The sequence below is a fragment of the Poecile atricapillus genome, chromosome 29, assembly GCF_030490865.1.
Source record: "Poecile atricapillus isolate bPoeAtr1 chromosome 29, bPoeAtr1.hap1, whole genome shotgun sequence".
Lineage (NCBI taxonomy): Eukaryota > Metazoa > Chordata > Aves > Passeriformes > Paridae > Poecile > Poecile atricapillus.
In genome coordinates, this window is record NC_081277.1 from 3220346 (window position 1) to 3243557 (window position 23212).

Below are 23212 nucleotides of genomic sequence, written 5' to 3' on the forward strand. Positions count from 1 at the left end.
AAATTTTTTTTTCTCTTCTCTCTCTCTCTCTCTCTCCTTTTCCCTCCCTCCCCATCTGGATGCTGGGAACTTGAAGCCTCCTCCCTTTATTGCAGCAGGATCTGCCCCATCCTTGCCTCAACTTTGCGCTGCATCAGACAGAGAGCGAGCCACAGGCTGGCTGGTGCCGATGGGGGCAGGGGACCTGCCGGGCACAGCCCTTTGCAGTTGATGTTGCCGTATCTCTAGGACCCAGATCCGGCTCTTCCCCATCGCTTTTCTTTCCCCCACCTCTTCTGTGTGTGTGTGTGTGTGTGTGTGTGTGTGTGCGTGCAGGATCCTCCTGGTTACCGCTGTTGTTATTCCCCCTCAGCAGGGAGACCCCAGCCATGGCTGAGAGGAAGCAGAACGGGCGGCAGGGCGAGGAAGAAGAAGTGCCGGCCTTCTTCAAAAACCTGGGCTCGGGCAGTCCCAAGCCCCGGCAGAAATTCTGTGGCATGTTCTGCCCTGTGGAAGGCTCCCTGGAGAACAAGACCATCGACTTCGACTCGCTCTCGGTGGGCCGCGGATGTAACAAAGTGGTGGCAAAGCAGAAGGATGTTGCCCACCTGGGTCCGGATGCTCAGTCCGTCTATTCCAAGCAGAGCGGGAAGGGAAGGGAACCATCTGTTGAATTCGGGAGAAAGGTGGAGATCAGGAGTGCCACGGGGAAGGAGGCGCTGCAGAACCTGAATGACAAGGTGGGTGCATATATCCAGAGATATATTTATATATATATATATATTTGTAGTGGGGGGTGAACTCGAGCACGCGATAGGCTGCAGAGAGGACGGATCCTCTCCACCTGCAGCCGCTGGCTTTTCTGTGCCCTGCATCCTTGTGGCAGCAGCAGCATCTCCCGCACAGCCTCCCCTCCAGAGCCCGAACGCGTCCGTGTGCGAGAGGGGCGCACGAGAAGAAAGAAGAGCCCCCCCCGCACCCACACGCACCCCGCCCTGCCCTCCTGTCTGGGGACAAAAAGCGACTTTTTTTGTTTCGGAGGCGATTTCCCCAGCACGAAGGTAGGGCACTGCCCCACCCAGGCAGGGAATGCAGCTCACGGAGCACAAACGCGATTGTGAGTGAAAGCATCAATGAGCCTCCACCTACCGGGACCAAATCCCTGCACGTTTCTCCTACCCCTGTTCCCCTGTTCTCTCTCTCCCAGCGGAGAACAGGCACCGGAGTGACCTCTGGCAGCTGCATTTCACTGCCGATTTTCAGCAGGGCTGCTGGCTACAGTGGGGATTTTTGACTCGGGAAGATCTGGGACTTTCACAGCAATGTGGCATCCTCGTAGCAACCCAGAACTCCTCCCAGGATTTTAAGAGCGCTGCAGATACTTCTCATTCTCTGGATTTGTCAGGGTGTAATAAAGCCCATCCTCTTCCAGAGGCAAAACCCACTGAACCCACAGATCTGCCTGGCCATGCCCATCCTCAATAGATCGATTTAAAGCAGCTGCACTCAGCTGTGAGCCGGGAAATACTCAGAGCACACCTCTGACAATGCTGGCAGAGGCTGGCAGAGCAGAAATGAATGAATGAAGCAGCCACCAGCAGCCTGCTGAACTCGTGGCACAGGGCAGGAGTTTCTCTGAGTATTCTCCTGGTGGGCATAGAGCAGCCCTTTCTTCTGGAAGCTGTTCCTAGGATGTGCCTTCTGCTTTTTAATTCTGATATGGATGGGGATGCTGGGCAGAAGTCTGCCTGGAATTCAGGATATGGGGCTTGTTCAGCACTTCCTCCTGCTTTCAGAAAGGTGCACTATAACTGGAGGCAATATAAAAATATCAATTAATAAAATGTATTAGTTATAAAATATAAATTAAGGCTCATCTTCCCCACATCAGCCCCTGCTCACTGACCTCAGGGCCCCATCCAGCCATATCTTCACACGTGAACCACTGCTGCTCCAAAGAGCTCCCAAAGGCAGGCACAGATTCTCAGAATTCCCACACACCAGCCCCAGTGAGGAGGAAGAGGAGGATGTGCTCCACACTGCTCCAAACTTGGTTTCCCAAACCCAAACAAAAATTTGCCACTACAGATTCCTGAGGTTTGCTCTGATCATGCTGGAGTGGCCACTAATGGAGTAACTTTCCATGATTAATTAGCCTCATTGGACAAATCAAGGTGCATTTCAAGATCTTGAGGAGTCAAAGGTTCTGCAATTCATGACATTTTAAGAGCTAATTTTGGACAATTTGATGTCCTGTGGGATATAAGTATGAGCAGGATATAGATTAACTCTGAAAAGATCAATTATTTTCTGATCAAATGGTACCAGTATAATAAAAATTTAAGTACAATGTTGTGCAAAATCAGAATCCGCTGAGAATATTAATAACTTTTTTTTAAAGTGTGGTTTTTGGTTCTATTTTTAAAGATTATTGTCTAAATGTTGACTGAGGGGATGAAATAATGGGATGGTACAAAACATTTGTGTTGTTCCTCATTAGCTTTATTTAACACTGATGCCAGTGGATCGTGTTGTGAGGGGTGGTGAGCACTGGGGTAAGTGCAGTCTCTTGGGATAAATGTCATGCTATGGATTGGGAAGTTATTGCAGGAATGTTTTAGCTTTGCTTTTCCAGCTGACTGCACCCATAGCTTGAATCAATGGTTAAATCCTCAGCAAGTAAAATTGGCTTTATGGGTTTAAAACTCACTCATCCTTTCTGTCACTTATGGAAAAATCTTGTCCTAAACCCCTTTGAAACAGTTAACAAAGCAGTATGGACAAGCTATTTCTTATTTTTTTCTCTGAGATCTCAACTGTCAGGAAGATAAAAAAGGGGATGTAATTATTCCACATTAAATTGCCATATATTGTTCTGTGGGGCAAGATAAGGGCAATCAAAGCTCTCTGTGTCAGTCCTGCCTGGGACATTGTGTAGCCATCTATCACGTGCTGCCCCTGGGCTGTGCTGCCTCATAATTCAGGGTTAACATCATCTCTGGAGGCACCAGGAAGGCTCGGCCTCAGTTCCAGCAGCGCTTGCAGCTCCGTCTCTGGTGGCCAATTCAACAGGTCTGCAGCTCAGCTCGGAGCCAGGCTCTGCTGCTCCCAGCTGCCAGGCCTTGGAGAACTGACCCTGCTTCTGTTTCCCATCTCAACTTTCTCATCTTCCCTCTTTGGGCTGCTCCTGTTTCTGGAGCTGCTGGTTCAGCGTCTGGGCCCTGCTCAGTGCTCCGAGCCCTGACCCCAACACTGGGATGTGCCAAGAGCATCATCTTCAGATGTGGGATTCCTGGAATGAGGCAAGAGGTCCTTGGCCTGGCTCTCAGGAGCTGCTGTGCACCTGCAGGATCATTTTCTGCACTGGGATTTATCCACAGGATGATCCAGGTTGGAAAAGCCCTCCAAGACCATCAGGTCTGACCTGTGCCCCATCCCCTCCTTGTCCCCAGCCCAGAGCTCTGAGTGTCTCCAGGAGTTCCTGGGACACCTCCAGGGATGGGGATCCAACCCAGTTCCAAGGTCTGACCGTCCTTTCCATGGGGAAATTCCTGCTGCTGTCCACCCTGAGCCTCCCCTGGCCCAGCCTGAGGCCGTTCCCTCTCCTCCTGTCCCTGTTCCCTGGGATAAGATCCCAAATCCCCCCGGCTGTCCCCTCCTGTCAGGGAGCTCTGCAGAGACAGAAATTCCTCCTGAGTCTCCTTTTCTCCAGGCTGAGCCCTTTCCCAGCTCCCTCAGCCTCTCCTGAGGCTCCAGCCATTCCCAGCCCTGCTGCCCATTAACTCTGCTCTGTAGTCAGTGCAGAAGCTGGAAGGTTCCTGGTCCCAGAGCAGGGACTGCTGGAGTGGCATCCCAGGGCAATATTCCCCTTTTCATTACATGAGCAGTCTTGAGACAGAGGCATTCATCTGGAGTTTGGGAAGCTTTGGCCACTGATTGCTCGAGCTGGGTCGTTTCTCCCAGTGTGCTTCTCAGATTTCCCACATCTCTAATTGCTAGTCCTTCTGTCTCCCTCACCTGTTGACATTTTTGGGACAGAGACAGCATTTTAGGGAACATCTATGGAGAAAAGCAAGGTTTAATTGCAAGAGAGATGACAAGGGCTTGAATCTGGTTTGCAGAGAGAGCCTGAGCAGCTGCTCAGACCCCTCAGCACCAGTGCAAGACCTGGGATCCTGGATCTCTCCTTTATTTCTCATCTTGTTGTTACTCCAGTGGCTCAGGTGTTTCCCCTGTGCACCTTCACATCCCTTTTTTGCCTCCCTTAAAACAGTTCCTGGCCCTTTGGGAATCACAGAGTACTGTGTGTAAACTTCTGGTCTAAACCAACAAAGCCTATTGTAACAAATAACAACAGTGAATAAACAGACAGTAGGAGAATGTTTTGATTTTAGAATTGATAGGAGAGGACTCGCTTGCAAAACACTGTCATGAAGCTTGTGACACCACTGGACTTTTTCCTAAAACCTCAAAGCTCTCAGGATCGTGGTTGTTCATTCCTGGAGAGAAATAATGAATAACAGGATGTTGTTGAGAGCTCAAATAATCACAGACTCTGGAACATTAATGGAACTGTTGTCGAAAACAAAAGAGCTGTTCCAGACAGCTGGAAATGCAGTCCTGAGTTTAATTTGTTACAATGCCTGCAATTTTTCTAGCCTTGTTTCTACAATCACTGCTTGCAAAATAATCAGAAGGGAGGATGACTTTCATGTTCTCCCAATGGGTCAGGATGGTTTGTGGAAAAAAAAACTAGCAGTGAGGAGCAAAAAATGCCAAAATCCTCTTAACTTCTTCTCAAAGCCATCATTCTGCACAGCTGCTGTCCCATACATCCAACGGGTTTCTTGTGGTTTTAGATGCAGAATTTACTAATACCACACTTCCATGCAGGAATGAGCAAGGGGTTTTTGATACAGGGCCAAGGTATTATTTGGGTTAAAGATTTGGTGGGAAAATGAAAATGCTTGGAGCCAGATCTCCCTAGTGAGCTTGGAGTAGATTTTATCTCAAGGGATAAATGCAATTACTGGCACGTGGGAGTGGCAGTGTCACCCTTAGATCATATGAAAAAAAGTCTGAGGTGTCCTTTTCCCAAGACCCTCAGCTGTTTTAACATAGAATTCCCCTGGACATCATTGAACAGGCCCCATCTGGTTTCAGTAGGTGCTGAGCAGTCATTTAGGGGCTGCCTGAGGTTTTTTACCTGCAGGGCCGTGTCTGACTCCCCTGTCACCCATCTGTCCTGTGGCACATCAGATCTGGGTGCATCTCCTGGGATCTTGTTTTACAGCTGGGAAATGACATTGTCAGCAAAGTTCAGGTGGGGTTAGGGGCATGTGTTCTCCCTCTGCTTATAAAACAACAGCATTTGGGAGCAGAAAACCACCCAAACCCAAACCTCTTTGCACTTCTGTGTGATTTTCAATGTCCTGTTCTGTCATCCCCTCCCAGAGAGCAAGAGTGAATCTCAGGGTGGGAGAATAAAGGTCAAAATTCCATTTTTCCCCCGAGTCATGATCATCCTGCACCTCAGAGGAAGGCAAAGCCGGCTGGCACAAGCAGGGACAGCAGTGGCAGAGAGCCTGATGCTTTGCCCTGTTGGTTTTTGGGGAAGGAGAAGGGATTATAATGGTAAAAAACTGTACAATTACTGAAACATCCATTTCTTAGCCCCTACCCATGGATCCCATGGAGCTGGGGGTGCCAGAGGATGAAAGGGAGAGGCAGTGACAGCAAGGCCTGAATGCCCCATGCCTTTGTTCCAGAAATTCTGCATTTAGCTGTGGTGCAGGTCAGGGCAGGATGTGACTGTGAGCGGTTTGGAGAGAATAGCACATTTTTTCTGTGAATTGTACAGCCCCTGACAGAGCAACCCCTGTCTAGAACCCAGAAGAGAGCCTGGCTCATTCCCGGGTCCATGATGGGGAATTAACTCTGCCAGGATTGTTTAAGGACAATTCACATCATGGTGCTCAGGACATTTCCTCCAAGAAGCACACTCCAACACTAACAGCCTTCTTAAAATGCTATTTTGGAGCCTCCTGAAGGGTTCTCTGGATATTAAGAGAAAGCAAATCAATTGGAAGGTTAATTTTAATTTGCAGATTGAATGTACATTTCGATTGACCTGTTTGTGTGGCTAGAAAGTGAATCTTACCCTGATAAAATGTGATAGTGGGTATGCAAAAAACCAAAACACTAAAGATCAGGCTGTTTCTCTGAGAAGCTGTGTGATTTTTACCTCCTCATGTTTGACCCCCCCAATGGTCAATTCTATGCCATGACTCTTAATTTGAATTTTCTTCTGTAAGATAATATGAGATGTTCATTGTCAAGTACAACTCCCCTCAGTAATTTAATTTGCAATGATTAATAAAGGACAGTTCTTTCATCATTTTTTTGGGAAGGACAGATGTAACTCCTCCTGCCATGTATTAGCCTGGATTTAATCCTCCCTACACTTCCTAGGATGCAGGAGGTTCCTGGATCCGTAAAAAAGTCCTTTAAAATCACTGAGAGTCAGAGCTGATGCAACAATTGGCATTGGCAAGACCATGACAGAAAATTAGAGCCTGATGGGCGAACTCCTGAAAGCCCTTTTGGCCCAGTTTACTTAAATCCATCTCCGATCCCTCTTTTCATTAAGTTTTAAAATGGATATTTCCATTTGCAGGTTTTTTTTTAATTTCATGGCAAATTGCCATTGTGGACACACCTTTAAGTATTCATTAGGAGGAGAAGCAATTTGGGCGTTGCAGAAATTCTGTGGGCTTTGTTGCCATTACACTAAAATTCCACAGAGGAAGCAACTCTTTTTAATGCTGCTTTTCCCAGCCATCCAGTAACTCCACAGTGGGAATAAAATTCTTTTCCAAGTGCTTTATGGTAGTTCACAGAATCCGTGAGTTAAGATTCAGAGCTGATGTAAATTGATTTCCACTGATGCCTGTGCTGATTTATTTCAGCATAGATTTATTTTGATGATTTTAGCATAGAGATTCTCATATTCCTGTGCCATTTTCCCTCTGGACCTTTGCAGGATATAAATTTAGACATATATATGTTTCTTTAACATGAAAGAAGTTTTTGCTGCCAAGAACCTCACAAGAAGTGCTGCAGCAGCTGGCCAGGAAGGGCTGAGGAAGATCCTGGCCAATATTCTCCCAAATACCTGAAGCCTGAGGATGGCTCAGGGACGCTCTTTATTAGCATTGATTAGGCAGTGCTCATTAATGTGACACCTTTAATTTTAGCCTGTTCAGCCCCCTGTGTGCATTAACAGACCTGTGGAAGACAAAGTGCACCAGCACTATCCAGAAATCCCATCACTTCCCACAATATCCTGGCACTGCTGTGGGGCAGCGGGGCTGGATCCAGCCCTGCCAGGATTTAAGGAGGGAGTTCAATTCTCTTCTCTTGACAAAGGACCCTACTCCTGCCCCTGATGTTTCATAGCTACTTTTCTTCATTTAACTTGTGAGGGAATTTATGCAGAAATAGAGATTTACCAGAGGAATTACTCAGAGAATGGTTTGGGTTGGAAAGAACCTTAAAGCTCATCCAGTTCCAAACCTCTGCCAAGGGCAGGGACATCTTCCACTGGACCAGATTGCTCCAAGCTCTATCAGAACCAACCAAAAAGATGCACTTCAGTAATTCCAGGCTGTTCCTCACTTGTTCTCATCCCAACACTGTCCATTATCTCTTCTCCTCCCTTCCTGATCACCTTCCCTCATATGAGATTATACAACAGGCAATTCCCATTCCTCACCTTTGTTTAGCAAGGCTAAATAAGCCAGTTTGCAATTACAGTAATTTTAAAATGATGTATTTTGACAACCTTTTAGCTCATTGCTAAAAGCAAAGAAAACTGGGGCATGCTGATGTGGTGTAATGGAGCTAAGGGACACGCTTGGGAGCTCAATTCTGGTCTGAAATCATGGAAGTTTTAGAAATCTGGTGCTGCGTAGATGTTGCATCTTCAACAACTGTGGTTTTCCAGCCCTTTAATCTCTGAATTTATTTCATTCTGTGCTACTTAGGTTCTTGCAGCAAGGTGATGAGAAAGACAAGCTAAGTGTCACCTGAAGATTGGTTATTGCTTTCTGAGCCTAGTCACTGTTGGATCCAAGTTATGGAATATGTGATTATGGAACACTCAGCGTTCAAGAACTGCTGCTCTGAGTTAAGACCATGATGCAGTAGGAAGCTTTTTGAAAACAATAATAATAAAAAATTGAAATAGGTGTGTTTGGGCAGCTAAGATGGGCTCTAGGTGTGGTGGTGATCCACTGCCCAAGGCCTGGGTGCCAGCTCCCAACCTTGGGCAGTGTGTGATTCCTCTCTGCTACTCTCCCACGTGCAAAAAAAGGCATGGAACCATCAGATATGAAACTGAGGAGGAAAACGAGCATCAAAGAGAAAAAAAAAATGGGACAGTTGTGCTGTCTAAATTTAGAGACCTGATGTAGATTCTTGCTGCCATGTTCTGAGCAAAAATATGCTAAGGTTTCAAAACTTCTTCAAGCACACCATCAGAGGCTCAGGATAACTCATTCAGGGTTGTCTATTCTAATCATGAAATCAAAATAAACCCTACAGGCTGACAAATTAATCGCTTTGCCACTGTCATAATGAGCCACTTTTTCATTTGTTGTTAATTGGATATTAACTGATTGACATATCAGCTCTTTAAGTGTTGTGTGATATCCTACCTACACCGGAAAAACCCCTCACTATTTTCCTTAGAGCTTCCTGTGAAGAAACGAACATAAAAGGTCCTGATAGGAGTCTGTTTGAACAGATGTTGTCTTTATAATGGTTTATTGCTCTTCTAGACCAAAGGTTTCATTTCTTACTGGCTGTGCACAGTGTGTTTGGGTATGTAGACATCATAATTCCGTGGCAGGCAAAGATGCAGTTTGTGTGGTGTGAAATTCATCATGAGTGAGGGAAGAAGGTAAGTCTTTGACTGTTCATTGTCAGTTATAACCTTCAAGCAGAAGTGAATTTGTGGCACTGAGTTCTTCAAAAAGTGTGTTGTACCTTATCCCAGCACAGCTGATGTCAGAGGAACCTGCCTGGCCACGGATCCCTTCCCTGCACTGGGACAAGTGCACTGTGAACACTGAGGAGATATTTACGCCATTTAATGCGTTTCTTTCCTTGAAGTACCAGCTTATGGAGTTCAGGGAGTGAGAAATTTGACTCCAAGTGTGACTGAAACATGGAGCACGGAGTTGGCAGCAGTGGAGTAGTAAGGAATGGCCCGAGGGACCGGAGAGGACCCCCACGCCCGGGTGCGTAGCTCTGAGCCCACATTTCCCTGGCACTAAAGCTTCAGGTTAGTGACCACAGGTGTCTGCGGGGGGGGTGGATCCGGGCTGGATTTTCTGGACGAGGTGTGGGAGAAGGCAGACTGGGAAAACAAAGGGTCGGGAGCGGCTTCAAATCTTCATTTTCCCACTCCTCTCTCCCCACCCCCGCCCCCCTCCCCAGTTTGCTAACTGGGAACGCCAGGAAGGGTGGGGTAAGGACAAAGAAGATGGAAAGCAGCGGGTTCCCCACCGGGCATCCCCCGGGAATGGGGGGGGTCGCTCCCGCTCCTCCCGGGATGGGGTGCTGCCCCGGCGGGGGATGCATGGGGCTGTCCGCACCCCCAGGGATGGAGGGACCATTCCCGTTCCTCCCGGCGATCTCACGGCCCCGGCGGGGAATAAAACGGGCTGTTCGCATCCCCCGAAGGGCTCGTTCCGCAGAGCCCCGCCCAGCGCTGCGGCTTCACTAACCCGGGGCCCCCGGGAAGCGTTTCGGTGGGAGCGGGGGGCCGGGGGGGCGGCGCCTGGCGCATCCCGATGGATTCCAGTCCGTGTATTCCGAGGTATCCCGAGGTATCCCGAGGTATCCCGGTCTATCCCGAGGTATCCCGGTCTATCCCGAGGTATCCCGAGGTATCCCGGTCTATCCCGAGGTATCCCGGTCTATGCCGGTCTATCCCGAGGTATCCCGGTCTATCCCGGTCTATGCCGGTCTATCCCGAGGTATCCCGGTCTATGCCGAGGTATCCCGGTCTATCCCGGTCTATCCCGGTCTATGCCGAGGTATCCCGGTCTATCCCGGTCTATCCCGGTCTATCCCGGTCTATGCCGAGGTATCCCGGTCTATGCCGGTCTATGCCGGTCTATGCCGGTCTATCCCGGTCTATGCCGGTCTATCCCGGTCTATGCCGGTCTATGCCGGTCTATCCCGGTCTATGCCGGTCTATGCCGGTCTATGCCGGTCTATGCCGGTCTATCCCGGTCTATCCCGGTCTATCCCGGTCTATCCCGCCGCCCAGCTCCGCGTCCCTTCTCCCGCTCCCCGCCGCCTGCACCGCGCAGCCCCGCCCACCGCTCATTTGCATTCCGGCGCGTCTCCCGCTCTCCCATTGGTCCTCGCCCGCCGCTGATTTGCATCTCCTTGGGCTCTCAGCCAATGGCGCGGCGCAGCGGGCGGGCGGGGCCCGGGAGCGGCGAGGGCCGCATGCGCAGCTCCCGCCCCGCGGCCGCTCCGGGCTGGGCCGGGCTTGGCTGGGCTGGGCCGGGCTTGGCTGGGCTGGGCCGGGCTTGGCTGGGCTGGGCCGGGCTTTGCCGGGGCTGGGCCGGGCTGGGCCGGGCTCCGGGCACAGGGAAGAAAGGGAGACGCGCGGGGCTGGCTGCCTCTCCCGTTCCTGCCATTGCGGAGAGCACGGATCGCCTCCCGCGCCGCGCCCCCCCCCGCTCCCCTTCCCTGGGATCGCAGTGATTTGGCCTCGGGGGATTTATTTTTGTTCTGGGTTTTTGGTTTTTTTTGTGCGTGGCTTTTTTTTTTTTTTTTTTTTTTTTAATCTACACACTGGTGAAGGGGAGGTCGCAGTTGCTGCGCGGGAGACAATAGCGGTGCAGCAGCCGCCGCGCTTCTCTTAAAGAAAAGAAAAATAGCATTATTGAATAAATACATCGGGGCTTGATTTCCCAAGATGTCTTATCAGGGGAAGAAAAATATTCCGCGGATCACGGTGAGTGGAGCGCAGGGGAATAGCGGCGGGGAAGGGGGAGGGGTGCGCGGGGATGGAGCCCTTTGTGTGCCGGAGCGATGCGGGGCTGGGGCAGGATAATGGGATCAGGGATAATGCGGCGCTTCCTGTGCTGCAGCGCCGGGGGGGCCGGGGTCGGTGGGGCTGAGCCCCGGCCGGGGGCGGATTCAGCGGCATCGCCCCGCGGCAGCGCAGCGCCGGCCCCGCCGGGGAACGGGGACCTGGCGGGGGCTCGGCAGCCTCGGGCTGTGCCCGGGGAGAGCTCCCTGCCCTGGGGCTGTGCCCGGGGAGAGCTCCCTGCCCTGGGGCTGTGCCCGGGGAGAGCTCCCTGCCCTGGGGCTGTGTCCGGAGGGGCTCTCCCTGCCCTGGGGCTGTGCCCGGGGAGAGCTCCCTGCCCTGGGGCTGTGCCCGGGGAGAGCTCCCTGCCCTGGGGCTGTGTCCGGAGGGGCTCTCCCTGCCCTGGGGCTGTGCCCGGGGAGAGCTCCCTGCCCTGGGGCTGTGCCCGGGGAGAGCTCCCTGCCCTGGGGCTGTGCCCGGGGAGAGCTCCCTGCCCTGGGGCTGTGTCCGGAGGGGCTCTCCCTGCCCTGGGGCTGTGCCCGGGGAGAGCTCCCTGCCCTGGGGCTGTGCCCGGGGAGAGCTCCCTGCCCTGGGGCTGTGTCCGGGAGGGGCTCGGTGCCCTCGGGCTGTGTCCGGGAGGGGCTCGGTGCCCTCGGGCTGTGTCCGGGAGGGGCTCGGTGCCCTCGGGCTGTGTCCGGGAGGGGCTCGGTGCCTGCCCGGGGGCTCCATCCCCGCCCGCCCCAGCCCAGCGAAGGGCGGCTCCGGGCGGGGGGATCAGCTCGGGACCCCAATCCCCGCCGGGCTGGCGCTGAGGATTTTCCAAGATCGCCTTTTCTTCGCCAGGAAGCTTCTGGCAAGGCGCAGGTTTCGGTGCGGTCCTGGGGGAGCAGGGAAGGAGCCGTTATATAAAGCCCTGCCTCGGTCTCCTTGTTGTGGGAGCCGATTTAGGGCAGGTATTGCAGATCCAAGGGTACCAACTTTTGGTTACGTAAGATTTCCTCGCCTAACGGGCTGCTGGAGCCGCTTATTTTTTTTTTTGGACACGGGAGATTTTCATCCTTGGCTGCGGTTCCTCACCTTCCCCACGGACACGCCCTTCCCCGTCCTCCTTCCTCATCCTCGGGGGCAGGAAAAGGAGCTCTGAAACGGGGCTTTGACGTGTTTGGTTTGGGCAGGAGTGGCTGATTGTACAATTGCAATGCTTGAGGAAGGCAGGGGATGTGCAAAATGGTTATTGATAATTGGAGCATCCTTCTGTTTTTTAATTGTTTTTTCTCTGCGGAGAGGAGTCCTTTTCCCACGAGAGTCCAGTGGTAAAGAGTTTAAAAAGCTGCCTCTGTTTAAAGGGCGATGGAGGTTCCTGCTGAATCCCTGTCACGGCCCAGGAGTAGCATGACGCATTTTTCTTCGCTGATCGCTCTGATTTATGTTCTGTGCAGCCAATCCTCCTGCAAAGGGGTAGGAAAAATCAGATTCTGCTTCTGTTTGCTGTTGTGCAAACCTGGGATTATCAGCCGAGGCTAATGCTGGAAAAAGGAGGATAATGGATGTGTGGCTGCCCTGATTCTGCGGCTGAATAGACACAGATTTGATGGCAGGCCCTCGCAGGGATGCGAGCTGCCTGTGCTTTTGTCTCCAAGGTGGTTGAGATGAGTAGGAGGATTTGTCCTGATCTCAGAGCCCTCGCAGGAGCCCAGCAGCAGCCCTGGCTATTGCCAGAAGCACCAGTAAAATGCTCCAGGCTGCATTTTTGTGGCCACTTTGCATACATTTTTTCCCTTCTTCTTCCCTAATTGATGCCCAGTGTGTGAGGACTTGGGCTGTTGGTGACATCCATGGCCAGGCTTTCCCATTTTAATGGCACAAGGAGCCTGCACTGGAGGTGGGCACCAACGCTGCCATGAGGCTGAAAATGGTAAACATGTAGGACAGTTTGCTGGAGAGGCTGCCATTGAACGATAAGTGGGTTTTTCACACCCCACATTAATTCACTCAGGCTTACTGGCATTTGCAGCAGCTCCTAAATTTAAATTTTGGGGGTTTCTTTGTATTTGAAACCGGTGGCGTTATGCAGGGGAACTCTCCATTGCAGCAGGAGGAGGAAGGAGAAGGAGGACAGGAGGGAGATGGATTTCACGTCTCCTAGATGTTAAACAGTGATAAAAAAGATGAATATAATGGTATAAATCAGTATCTGATGCAATCCACGGAGCCCTCTTGGTGTTAAAAGAGCCGTGCCAGTTTCGAATTGGGTGCTCCAACTCATCAGTTTTATTATGAGGAATTTGGGAAAATGCCTGATTGCTCCTTCTGTTTGACCAGTGGAGTTGGCACCTCAAAATCAGGGCCCTGAGCACCCCTGTCACTGGTTTATATGTATTTTTCTATAAGTCCATGGCACCTCACCTCTGAGTTAAAAGTCCAGCTTTGGATTTTGCCCAGCCTTTGGCTGTGTTGGTATCGCTTTGTTCTCTTCCAGAGGTGTTTTTGTGAGGAGGGAGAGAAGAATCAGAGTAAGTACAAGCGCAGATCTGAGGGCCAAAGGTGTGGTTTAAACCAAAAACTCACAGTATGTATGTGCTTTGCTTTAAATATTCATCTGCTCTAAAAATGCATCTGTCATGGGGATGTCGCAGCCACTTTTAACTCTCCTCCCCATCAGGAGCTCTGCAGTGGGTTTCACTCTTGTTTATGACTACTGAAAAAAAACCAAACTAAAACCCAAAAACCAACATTTGTTTTTGACCTAAAATCTTGCAGAAGCAAGCTGTAACCTGGGCTGGAATAAAATCACGCTGCCTGATAGCTGCCTTTTTATAATTACCTTCCTGTTCCTGCCAAAACTGTCTTCTAATTTAAGGGAATTTTAATAACCATTTTGTATCTCCTTCCCTTAACCCCGATTTGCTAAATAGGTGCATATTTCCATCTGGTTCTGCAGTGGTGCTCTGGATCCACTGCATCCAAACATCACTGAATTGGACCAAAGAGTTTGTTTGTGTTGTGTAACCCCTGGCAACAGACTTTTGGGCCATTTCCCTGACAGCAGTTGACTCACGTTGAGCCAAGCAGTGACTCCACTGTGTGGGTGCATATAGGAAATTCTGCATACAACCAAGGCAGAAAAAAATAAGAGCTGTGGTTCTGACACACCCCTCCAAGTGTTATTTAGTGCTGCAGGTGATGGTGGCAGGCTTCAGGTTAGAGTGAGGCTGCCAGAGTCGACAAGACCGCTGGAGCCCACCTCTATCCTCATTCTAATTTTTTTTTTAATTATTTTTTTATTTTTGATCATCAGTGATGAAAGGCCTTGCTGATGAAATAGAGCATTTTATCTTTCCAGTTGAAAGTGCAGCAGTTGACTCGTGTTTTGATGTGTGCTGGTGAATAATGCAGAGGTTGTTGCCTTCCCTCCTCTTTCATCTCTGGAGTGACACTGCAGACTGTCAGGTCTCCCACTGAATAATTGTGTCTTGTGTTGTGCTTCTTTTGTTGTAGAGCGATCGTCTTTTGATCAAAGGTGGTAAAATAGTTAATGACGACCAGTCCTTCTATGCAGACATTTACATGGAGGATGGGTTGATAAAGTAAGTGAAGCCTCGTGGTGGGATTGGGGATGTACAGAAATGCACTGCAGATTGGCTGGAATAGCTTAATCTTGGAGAGCTCTATTAAATTGCAGTGAAAAATGAATATTTCCACGTCTATCCTGGTGTCTAGTGAAGGAGCTTTAAAAGCAGGGTGTTGAATAAATAAACAACTGGGCCCAAACCCTGCTGGCTCCAAGGAGGTACTTACATGTGCTTAATTTTAGCCATGTGAGCAGCCCCATGCTGAGATGACACATGTGTTTGAAGTTATCTGTGCTGTAAAGTTTCACTGAGTTATGACTTCAGATATTTTGAATCCAGAGTTCAGCATCCTAACACAGTTAATTCTCTTTTAGTCTTGGAGACTGGACTCAGGTGACCTCTGGAAGTCTCTTGCAGTGCTGACTTCTCTGGGTCTGTGATGCAAGGATCACTCCAACGCCCCCTCAAGTGAAAAAGGACCCTGTAGTGGAAGAGGTTCAGACCTCTTTCTGTGTTTTCAGGCCTGAAACATGTGTTCCTGGCACATTAAATGTGTTACAGATTTCTTTGGAAAATTACTCCTAGGAAAAAACGGACAAGCCAGAGGTTACAAACAAGGAATTTTCCTGTTCTGGCTAAACAGCCAGCACATGTGCTTTCTTAATCAAGGTTAAAAGTTAAAGGAGCCAGCTAGAGACAGCTAATTAATTGCATCCACTGCTGCACTGCTAAAAATAGGTCTGTGAAGAGCTGGACTGGAGAGACCTCTGAGGGTCTCACCAGGAATTTGGTAACCAATATCTGCTTGAATTTATGCTTGTTTTGGGACTCTGTAATACTTACACATGAGAGGAAGGTAGAAAATATAGAGGCAAAAATTTTTCCAGTGCTCCCAAACCAATGGTAACATCAAAATTGCTGTTAGAGAGCTGGAATCAAGTGTTGAGCTGCTGCTTAAAAAAGTCCAGCCCCAGTAAAGCTGTTTTTGGTGCAGTGATCATCCATGACCTGCACAGCCCCTCCCTGAGGGGTTCCTTCTTTTCCTTCCTTTAATGTTGCCCCAAAGTCCTGAAGGAATTGCCCACTTCACTCAGCATTGTGCAACTGCTTCCAGGGGGAGAATAAAACACCCTCAGCCCTGTGTGTGCTGGTGCTGTGCCCTGCTTTACATGGAAAAAGCAGCAGCTGGGCTAAGTGGCACAGGGGTGTTTGTTTACAGGCTGCTCACCTGCCTGTGCCTGACCTGCTCCTCCAAACCTCTTTCCCCAGGCAAATAGGGGAGAACCTGATCGTGCCAGGGGGAGTGAAAACCATCGAGGCCCACGGCAGGATGGTGATTCCCGGAGGGATCGACGTCCACACCCGGTTCCAGATGCCAGAGCAGGGGATGACATCTGCTGATGATTTCTTCCAGGGGACCAAGGCTGCGTTGGCTGGGGGCACCACCATGATCAGTAAGTGCCTGCTTTTCCTCTTCCAGCAAAGCTGGGCTTTTCTCTTTCCCAGATAAGGACAAGAGCTGTGGGAGTCACCTTGTTCTGGACCAGTGGGTGATGTCTGGCCAGCTTGCTGGGAAAAGTTTGTGGGAATAGGGGTGCAAAAGCAGGACCCCAGGACTTCCCCATCTTGCAATTGTCACTCATTTCATTTGTCTTCCCTTGCTGATGGTGTGACTTCAGCAGGTTTTTTGGTCTGCTCCTGCTGGTACCAGTGTCACTGTGACCTCTGGCTCTAGAGTGAGGAGCAGATCCCCCACATTCCTGTGCCTTGGTCCCTTGTCTGTGGAGAGGTATCTGTTGTATTTCTCACACAAAGAAGCCTTGCCAGTATTCAGTGTGTCTTTGAAAACTTTGAAAACTTACTTCAGGATCTGCTTTAGCCACCAGGATTCTTGTTAACGTAGCTCTGTTTGTGCTCATGTCCTCCTCTGGAGAGAGAAAGGAATTGCAAAGTGAAAATACCTCAAAACAAAAAAGACAGACAGACTGACTTGTGCTGGCAGCAGGATTAGACACTCTTGGTGTTCTCTTCTGCCTCTAAAATGCCTCAGGAAGGACTTCCAGGCTGTTTTGCCCTGCTTATGTTGGCCACAAGATCTTAAAACTCATAACCTTGGTCATAACCTTGTAACCTTGCTTGAGCCAGAGGGAAAAAACAAGCCCCTCTGTTTCAGAGCAGCTGGTCAGGTGTAAAAATCTACCATGGTGTCCCAGGCTCTGCTGCTGCACGTGGGAATGAGGGATGAAGGTGTGAAGTGATCCAAAATCTGAGCATCTCACAGTCTTTCATGTACTCTCAGGTGCTGCCAGTCCACAGGAGGGGAGTTCAGGTACAAAGGAATAAAAGAAGCTGGTTCAGAACAGGTATTAGTGTCTATTGTCCAGTCCATGGGTTGAAAGAGATCTTAGGCACAGCCAGGAACCAGCTTAACTCTGCTCAGTTCAAACCAAGCTCTGTGTGGACTGGAACATCCTCATCTCCCAGCGCTTGATTGTGAGCAGTCCTTGATCCCTGGCCTGGGGGGTGGACTTGAATTGATTGACAGGAGGCTGGAAATAGGTATTGGTCTGATGCTTCAAAGAAGAAATCTTAAAATAACCCAGGACCTTATTTTTCATAACATTATCACTTCAGAGCACGAGGTTTGTGCCTGAAGATAACCTCACCCACACAGGGGATGTGGCTGTGGGTGCTCCCTTTGTGCACACTGGTACCCAGTTCTCCTTCAAATCTTTCCTGTCCATTTAAATCAATAGCACTGAAATGTTTTTGTCATTTTCAGCCTCAGTTCATTGATGTTGTTTCGTTTCGTTCCTAACTCCTTTGTTAGGAGTACACCTGGTTCACACTTGAATTATCGTTTTGTTCTTCCTTGTTAAGTTAAATTAGATCAAAATAACGTTTTCTGTCATCTGCACGTGACATTTCAGCAGTACTATTCCCCTCAGTGGTACTTTTTGAAAGTAGAAATTGGTTTGGAAAATTTTTTTTGGAGAAGCCCTTTGCTTTGGTTGCCTGATTTCACCTCTGCAGAGCCTGCTGCTTCAGAAATCCTTCATGTGTGTAAATATTTATTGCCTTTATGGCTGTAGAACCTGAATCCCTCACTAACAGCGAGATAACACTTTCCTGAGTTTGGGAGGTGGGAGAATACCCCATTTTATAATTTCTCCTTTTACAGCTGTGAAAATGAGCATAACTAGGATTGTGACCCTGGGCAAACCATTTAGGGGAGGCTGGTGATTAAACCTCACCATCCCGAGTATCTCAGATTAAGACACTAAAATACAAAATAGTCTCTGAGCAACAACAACAAAAAAAATCTTCCTAAAACTGCAGTAAGGACAAATTGGACTAAAACAGGATGATGGGGAGACATTTCTGATGGGTGGGAATCAGCAATGGGAGCACTGGGAAGCAGAATGAATGATCCAGAGCAGACTTCAAAGCTTTAGAGCCTCCTGCCTGTGTCAGCTCGGCTCTTTCTGTGAGCAAAATTACAGCATTTGCAGAAGTTTTTTCCACACTGAAGCCCTGGTGAACATTCTCTTGGTGGGTGGCCCTTGGGCTTCCCCAGAGCAGGTGGGAGTTGTGGTGGATGGCAGCATTTTGTCTCTTCTGATAAACAGGACAATATTTAGTGAACTGGATTCATGGTATCAGCCTGAAAATGATGCTCTTATCTCATTGTATATTTTAAATGCTGGGGTTTTCCAAAGGGAATCTTGTGGATCCAGCTGTGTCTCTGTTCTTCAGTCTTTTTTTAGGAAAAAGCACCTCTTTTTGGATGTGAGATTTGTGGAAAAAGCCGCCCGATTTCCTCATTAGTGCTTTAAGCAAACTTTGTATGATTTATTTACAAATAGCTTTGCCCCATCTGTTTCTCTGCTTTATGCATAACCCTCACTTTGGGCACACCAACAGCTTCCTCAGCTGCATGCTTCAATTTGTTTCACATTTTCATTCAGGAAGGCACTTTAAGGCTGTTTACTTTACAATCATTTTGGGGAAATATTTATTTTGCATGCAGTTTTCAGTGAAATTGAACCAAGAACCTTGGATAGGTTTCCACTGATGGTTTATAAAAATTGTGGATGAAATTCTGACTTTGGTGAGTTTTGGCATCGATCTGCAGTGCCAGGAATTCACCTGGGGGATCTGCTTTGGTGAACCTCATTTTCAGCTCAGCTCAAATTCAAGGTTGCCCCTTTCAATCTCATGGCAGACACATCCAAGGGAAGCCCAGGAGTGTAACCTGCTCTTTCCAAGCCCTGTCCTCATTTGCTTGTTCCCCTCTAAATTCATCCCTGCAGCTTCAGGGAGGGGGATCAGATGGGTCCTGGTGTCAGGTGGAACAATTGTGGGTTTTTTGTGGCACCAGGGGAGATTGATCCTGGTGGGAAGCAGCTCTAGCTCCAATCCAGGGCTTCCCAGCCCATCAGGAAAGGGGGGCTGGGGTGAGGATCCAAATCTGCCCTTTTGTCTCTCTGGTCCCTTGCTTTCCTGAGCCCTCCCTAGGCTGCTCCACTCAGGAGTTAGGGCTGATTTCTTTTTCTGCTGGCTCCCCTGAGGCCATCTGAGCAGGAATTCCAGCTATGATCCTTCTGTCTCTCCCCTCTGCAGTGCCAAAGGCAAGGCTCCAGCTGACTTTGCTAACGGAGGAACAAACAGAGTTGGTTTTGCCCGAAATGACGTATTGTGATATCTTTGTTTTTCTGCAGTGACAATTTGCACGCTCCTTTTCTCGGTCCCCACCTTAAAACAATATTGGTGTGGGTTTGTCAGCTGAGCAGCCCTCCCCGTGGGCTTTGGGATAACATTGCTCCAGGAAAAAAATTTGGATTCTCGCCCTTTTGAAATGTCAGAATGCAGTGTTTGGGCATTAAGTTGAAAGGAGAATTCCAGAATGCTCCGCAGAGAATTTTGAAGGAGAGAGGAGTATTAGATCTGCTCCAACCTGTTCTGGTCGCTTCCCTAAACCCCCCTGTGTTCCATGGGAAGAGAACAGTCCTCCCAGAGTTTTGGAAAAGGACCCTCTGTCTGAAGTTGCCCTTTACAAGAGGCCAAAATTTTGGTTTTTCATAGACTCCCAAACCATCCTGAGCTGGAAGGGACCCCCAAGGATCACCAAAACTCAAGGCCTGGCTCTGCACAAGATGCACCTGTTTTTGAGCCCCTGTTTTCCCAGCCTGAGCAGGTTAATTCCCCAGGACATATCCCAGTCCCTGGAGCTGCCAGAGGAGGAAGAATCCCTGCTAGGAACAGGGCTGCCTCTCGCAGCCTGTTGATGGTTTGGTGGCTGATTAACTGTGATGGGTAAAATCCCCATCAGAATCAGTGGAAAAACTCGCCCTGATTTGAGCAGGGGCAGGATTGCCTCTCTCTGCTCCCAGGCCTGCAGGAGGGATGAAGAAGTTAAGCTCTGTATATTTACTGGTCTCTGATCCCTGAGCCTGTTTAATGTCCCAGTGAGAGCTCCATCCACCCAGGCCAGCTCTCACACACATTTGAGCCCCTCCTCCCAGACTCTGCTCCTTCTCTGGGATCTGCTGTCCTTGGGTGAAATCTCTTGCTGACATTGCCTCTCTTGACTCAGTCAACCACTGTTATAATCACAGAGAGAAATTACAGTGAGAGAAATGATAGCTTTTTCTGGCCTGGTGGCTTGGAAGCCAGCAGCCTTTTGAACTCAAGCAGCAGTTATCCTAATGACATGGGGAGGGAAGGCTGGGGAGGGGAGCCTGTTCATCTTGGGAAGTTCAGGAGATGAAGGGGAGCCTCATGAGGGCTGCTGTTGGCTCCCTAATTCCTGACCCTGCTATTAAAGAGCTGCCGTGGGCAGAGGTTTGGGCAGGGTTTGAGCTGCCCAGCTGCAATCAGACTCAAAGTGAGGTGACACCAGTTCTCTCAGGTCATCCTGAAGATCACCACCTTGCTGGAAGGAGATGTTTCCAGTCAGGAATGATTCCTTACCTCTTGAGTTTTGATCTGAGACTGGAGCTGCCCCAAAGGAGATCAGACCCTGTGATAGTCTCAGTTTAAAGTGGGGTTCAGGCAGGGTGAGGGTGTGGGGTGGTATTTAATCCCACCAGTGGAGATTAGATCCTATTCTGCCCGACTGGGTACATTTATTTTATATTATCAGGGTTAGTCCTGTGCTGCTCCAAACGGTGAGAGGAGGAGGAGGAGGGAAACAGAGACAGCAGGAGGTGACAGCAGTGGTCAGGCAGGGACTCGTGGCTGAGCTGGAATTATAAAACCAAGTGTTCTGCGTCCAAGAGCAGCGACCACAGAGCTGCAGTGTCTCCCCAGGTCCCTGGCTGTGTGTACACAGCACTGCATTGTTCCACAGGCACCAGCCACAGTTTTGTTTCTCTTTGCACCCAGAGATGAAAGAGGAACTGTGCGCTGGGACCAGCCCTGCAGACGGCTCTGGCTCTGCCCTGCCTCTGGAGCTCGTTTCTCTTCCTGGCAGCAGTTCTTCTGCCCCAGAGAAATGTTTAATTCTCTAGAAATGGAGTGAAAATGTCCACACAATATTGGGGATTTCTGTGAGTGGGAATCCTTGCTGTCTGTGACTGGAATAATGGCATGGCCACACACTCCTGCCCTGTCCCTCCTCTCTCCAGCTCCCCTTGGTGCTTTTCACACCCCCAAAACCAGCCTTGGCCCTGATTCACCCTAAATCTCTTTGCTTCACCAGCTCCCAGCTTCCCGCTGCTGTGTTTGTACCTTTCATTCAGGACAGGCTTAAAATGCTCAATGAGAAAGTGGGGCTGTAAGCAGAGCTGGGCAGTTCCCTGGTGTGAGCTCCTCTTCCCGAGCTTTTAAACCCCTCTAAGTCCATTAGGCTCTGCCTGCAGCCGATTGTGGAGCCTCTCCTGGGGCTCCCAGCACATCCCAGCAGCGCTGGATGGGGTCCCCCATTGTTCTGCTGGGGATCCCATGGGGACCTGCCAAGCCCTTGATGTCCCTCCCCAGGGAGCAGAGGAGGAAACAGCTGTGCTTAGATGTGTTCTGTGTTTCTGTGTGTGCTCAGGAGGGGGTTTGGACCCTTTTTATTGTTGGCCAGGTCTCTGTGCTGGGAGAACAGGCTCCTGTGAGGAGCACACAAGGATTCAGGAGCTGTGGCTGTACGTGGGGTGCTGCAGGAGGCCTGTGGTGTGGTGAGGTGGCTGTCACATACTCAGCTGGGCCCTCGTCCCCCTCAGTGCTGAAAGGTGAAATCACTGGCCCTGGTGTTGGGCTGGAGTCCTGTGAAACCTCTGCAGTCCAGCCTGGCTTGGTTTTGAGTCAATCAGAAGATACTTTCCCTTTCCCATCTTTTCCTTTCCCAGAGCTGCTGGGGATCCTGCTCCATGTTCCTGTGCCACCCCTCTGCCTCCTGTGTCACTCCTCTGCCTCCTGTGCCTCTCTTCTGCCTCCTGTGCCACCCCTGTGCCACCCCTGTGCCACCCCTGTGCCACCCCTGTGCCACCCCTGTGCCACCCCTGTGCCACCCCTGTGCCTCCTGTGCCACCCCTGTGCCACTCCTCTGCCTCCTGTGCCTCTCTTCTGCCTCCTGTGCCACCCCTGTGCCTCCTGTGCCACCCCTGTGTCTCCTGTGCCACTCCTCTGCCTCCTGTGCCACTCCTCTGCCTCCTGTGCCACCCCTGTGCCTCCTGTGCCACCCCTGTGCCTCCTGTGCCACCCCTGTGTCTCCTGTGCCACCCCTCTGCCTCCTGTGCCACCCCTGTGTCTCCTGTGCCACTCCTCTGCCTCCTGTGCCACCCCTGTGTCTCTTGTGCCTCCCCTCTGCCTCCTGTGCCACTCCTCTGCCTCCTGTGCCACTCCTCTGCCTCCTGTGCCACCCCTGTGTCTCTTGTGCCTCCCCTCTGCTTCCTGTGCCTCCCCTCTGCCTCCTGTGCCACTCCTCTGCCTCCTGTGCCACCCCTCTGCCTCCTGTGCCACCCCTGTGCCACCCCTCTGTCTCCTCTCCCATCTCCCTGCCTCCTCTCCCATCTCTCTGCCTCCTCTCCCATCTCTGCCTCCTCTCCCATCTCTCTGCCTCCTCTCCCATCTCTCTGTCTCTTGGCAGCAGTGACATTTTTTAAAGAGCAGGTGAGGGGTCCCTTTCTGTGTTTGTTTTGACCCATTCTGCTCCAGCCCCTCCCTGTGCAGGAAGGAGGGGGTGGGAGCAGTTCCACACCTGCTGGAGCCTGGTTTAGTTCTGAGCACACGAGTGCTGGAGTGGCAGCACTTCTGACAGTGCAGATGTGACTGACCTAGATTTTTCCATGCCTCCAAAAAGAGGGATTTATTTCAGGAGAAATTAAACCCTGTTGTCTTTTGATGCAGTAGCACTTAATGCCTCTTATTCCATTTAATGCTGGGGATCAACGGTGCCGCTTTCCCTCTGTGTGGGGAAGAGTTCTTTTGTTTGAGGAGCTGCTTTGAAGTGCTTTTCTTCCAGAATCACAGAATGATTGGGTTGGAAGGGACCTTAAAAATCATCTTGTTCCACCCCCTGCCATGGGCAGGGCACCTTCCACTATCCCAGGTTGTTCCA

At 50.2% G+C, this 23212-nt stretch overlaps 1 protein-coding gene across 2 annotated transcripts in view; it reads left to right on the plus strand.

Annotated features, from left to right (window-relative positions):
- Positions 1–353: 353 nt before the first annotated feature.
- The window catches only part of DPYSL2 (dihydropyrimidinase like 2), a 55488-nt gene continuing 32629 nt past the window's right edge, over positions 354–23212 (plus strand). The window contains exons 1-3 of one of the 2 annotated variants that reach the window (XM_058859225.1): positions 354–719; positions 14591–14679; positions 15934–16118. In XM_058859225.1, coding sequence (XP_058715208.1) covers positions 369–719; positions 14591–14679; positions 15934–16118 — 625 coding nt within the window. In that variant the 5' untranslated portion in view covers positions 354–368. Of the gene's footprint in view, positions 720–10630; positions 11018–14590; positions 14680–15933; positions 16119–23212 lie in introns of those variants that run through there. The other variant, XM_058859223.1, reaches the window with a different exon arrangement.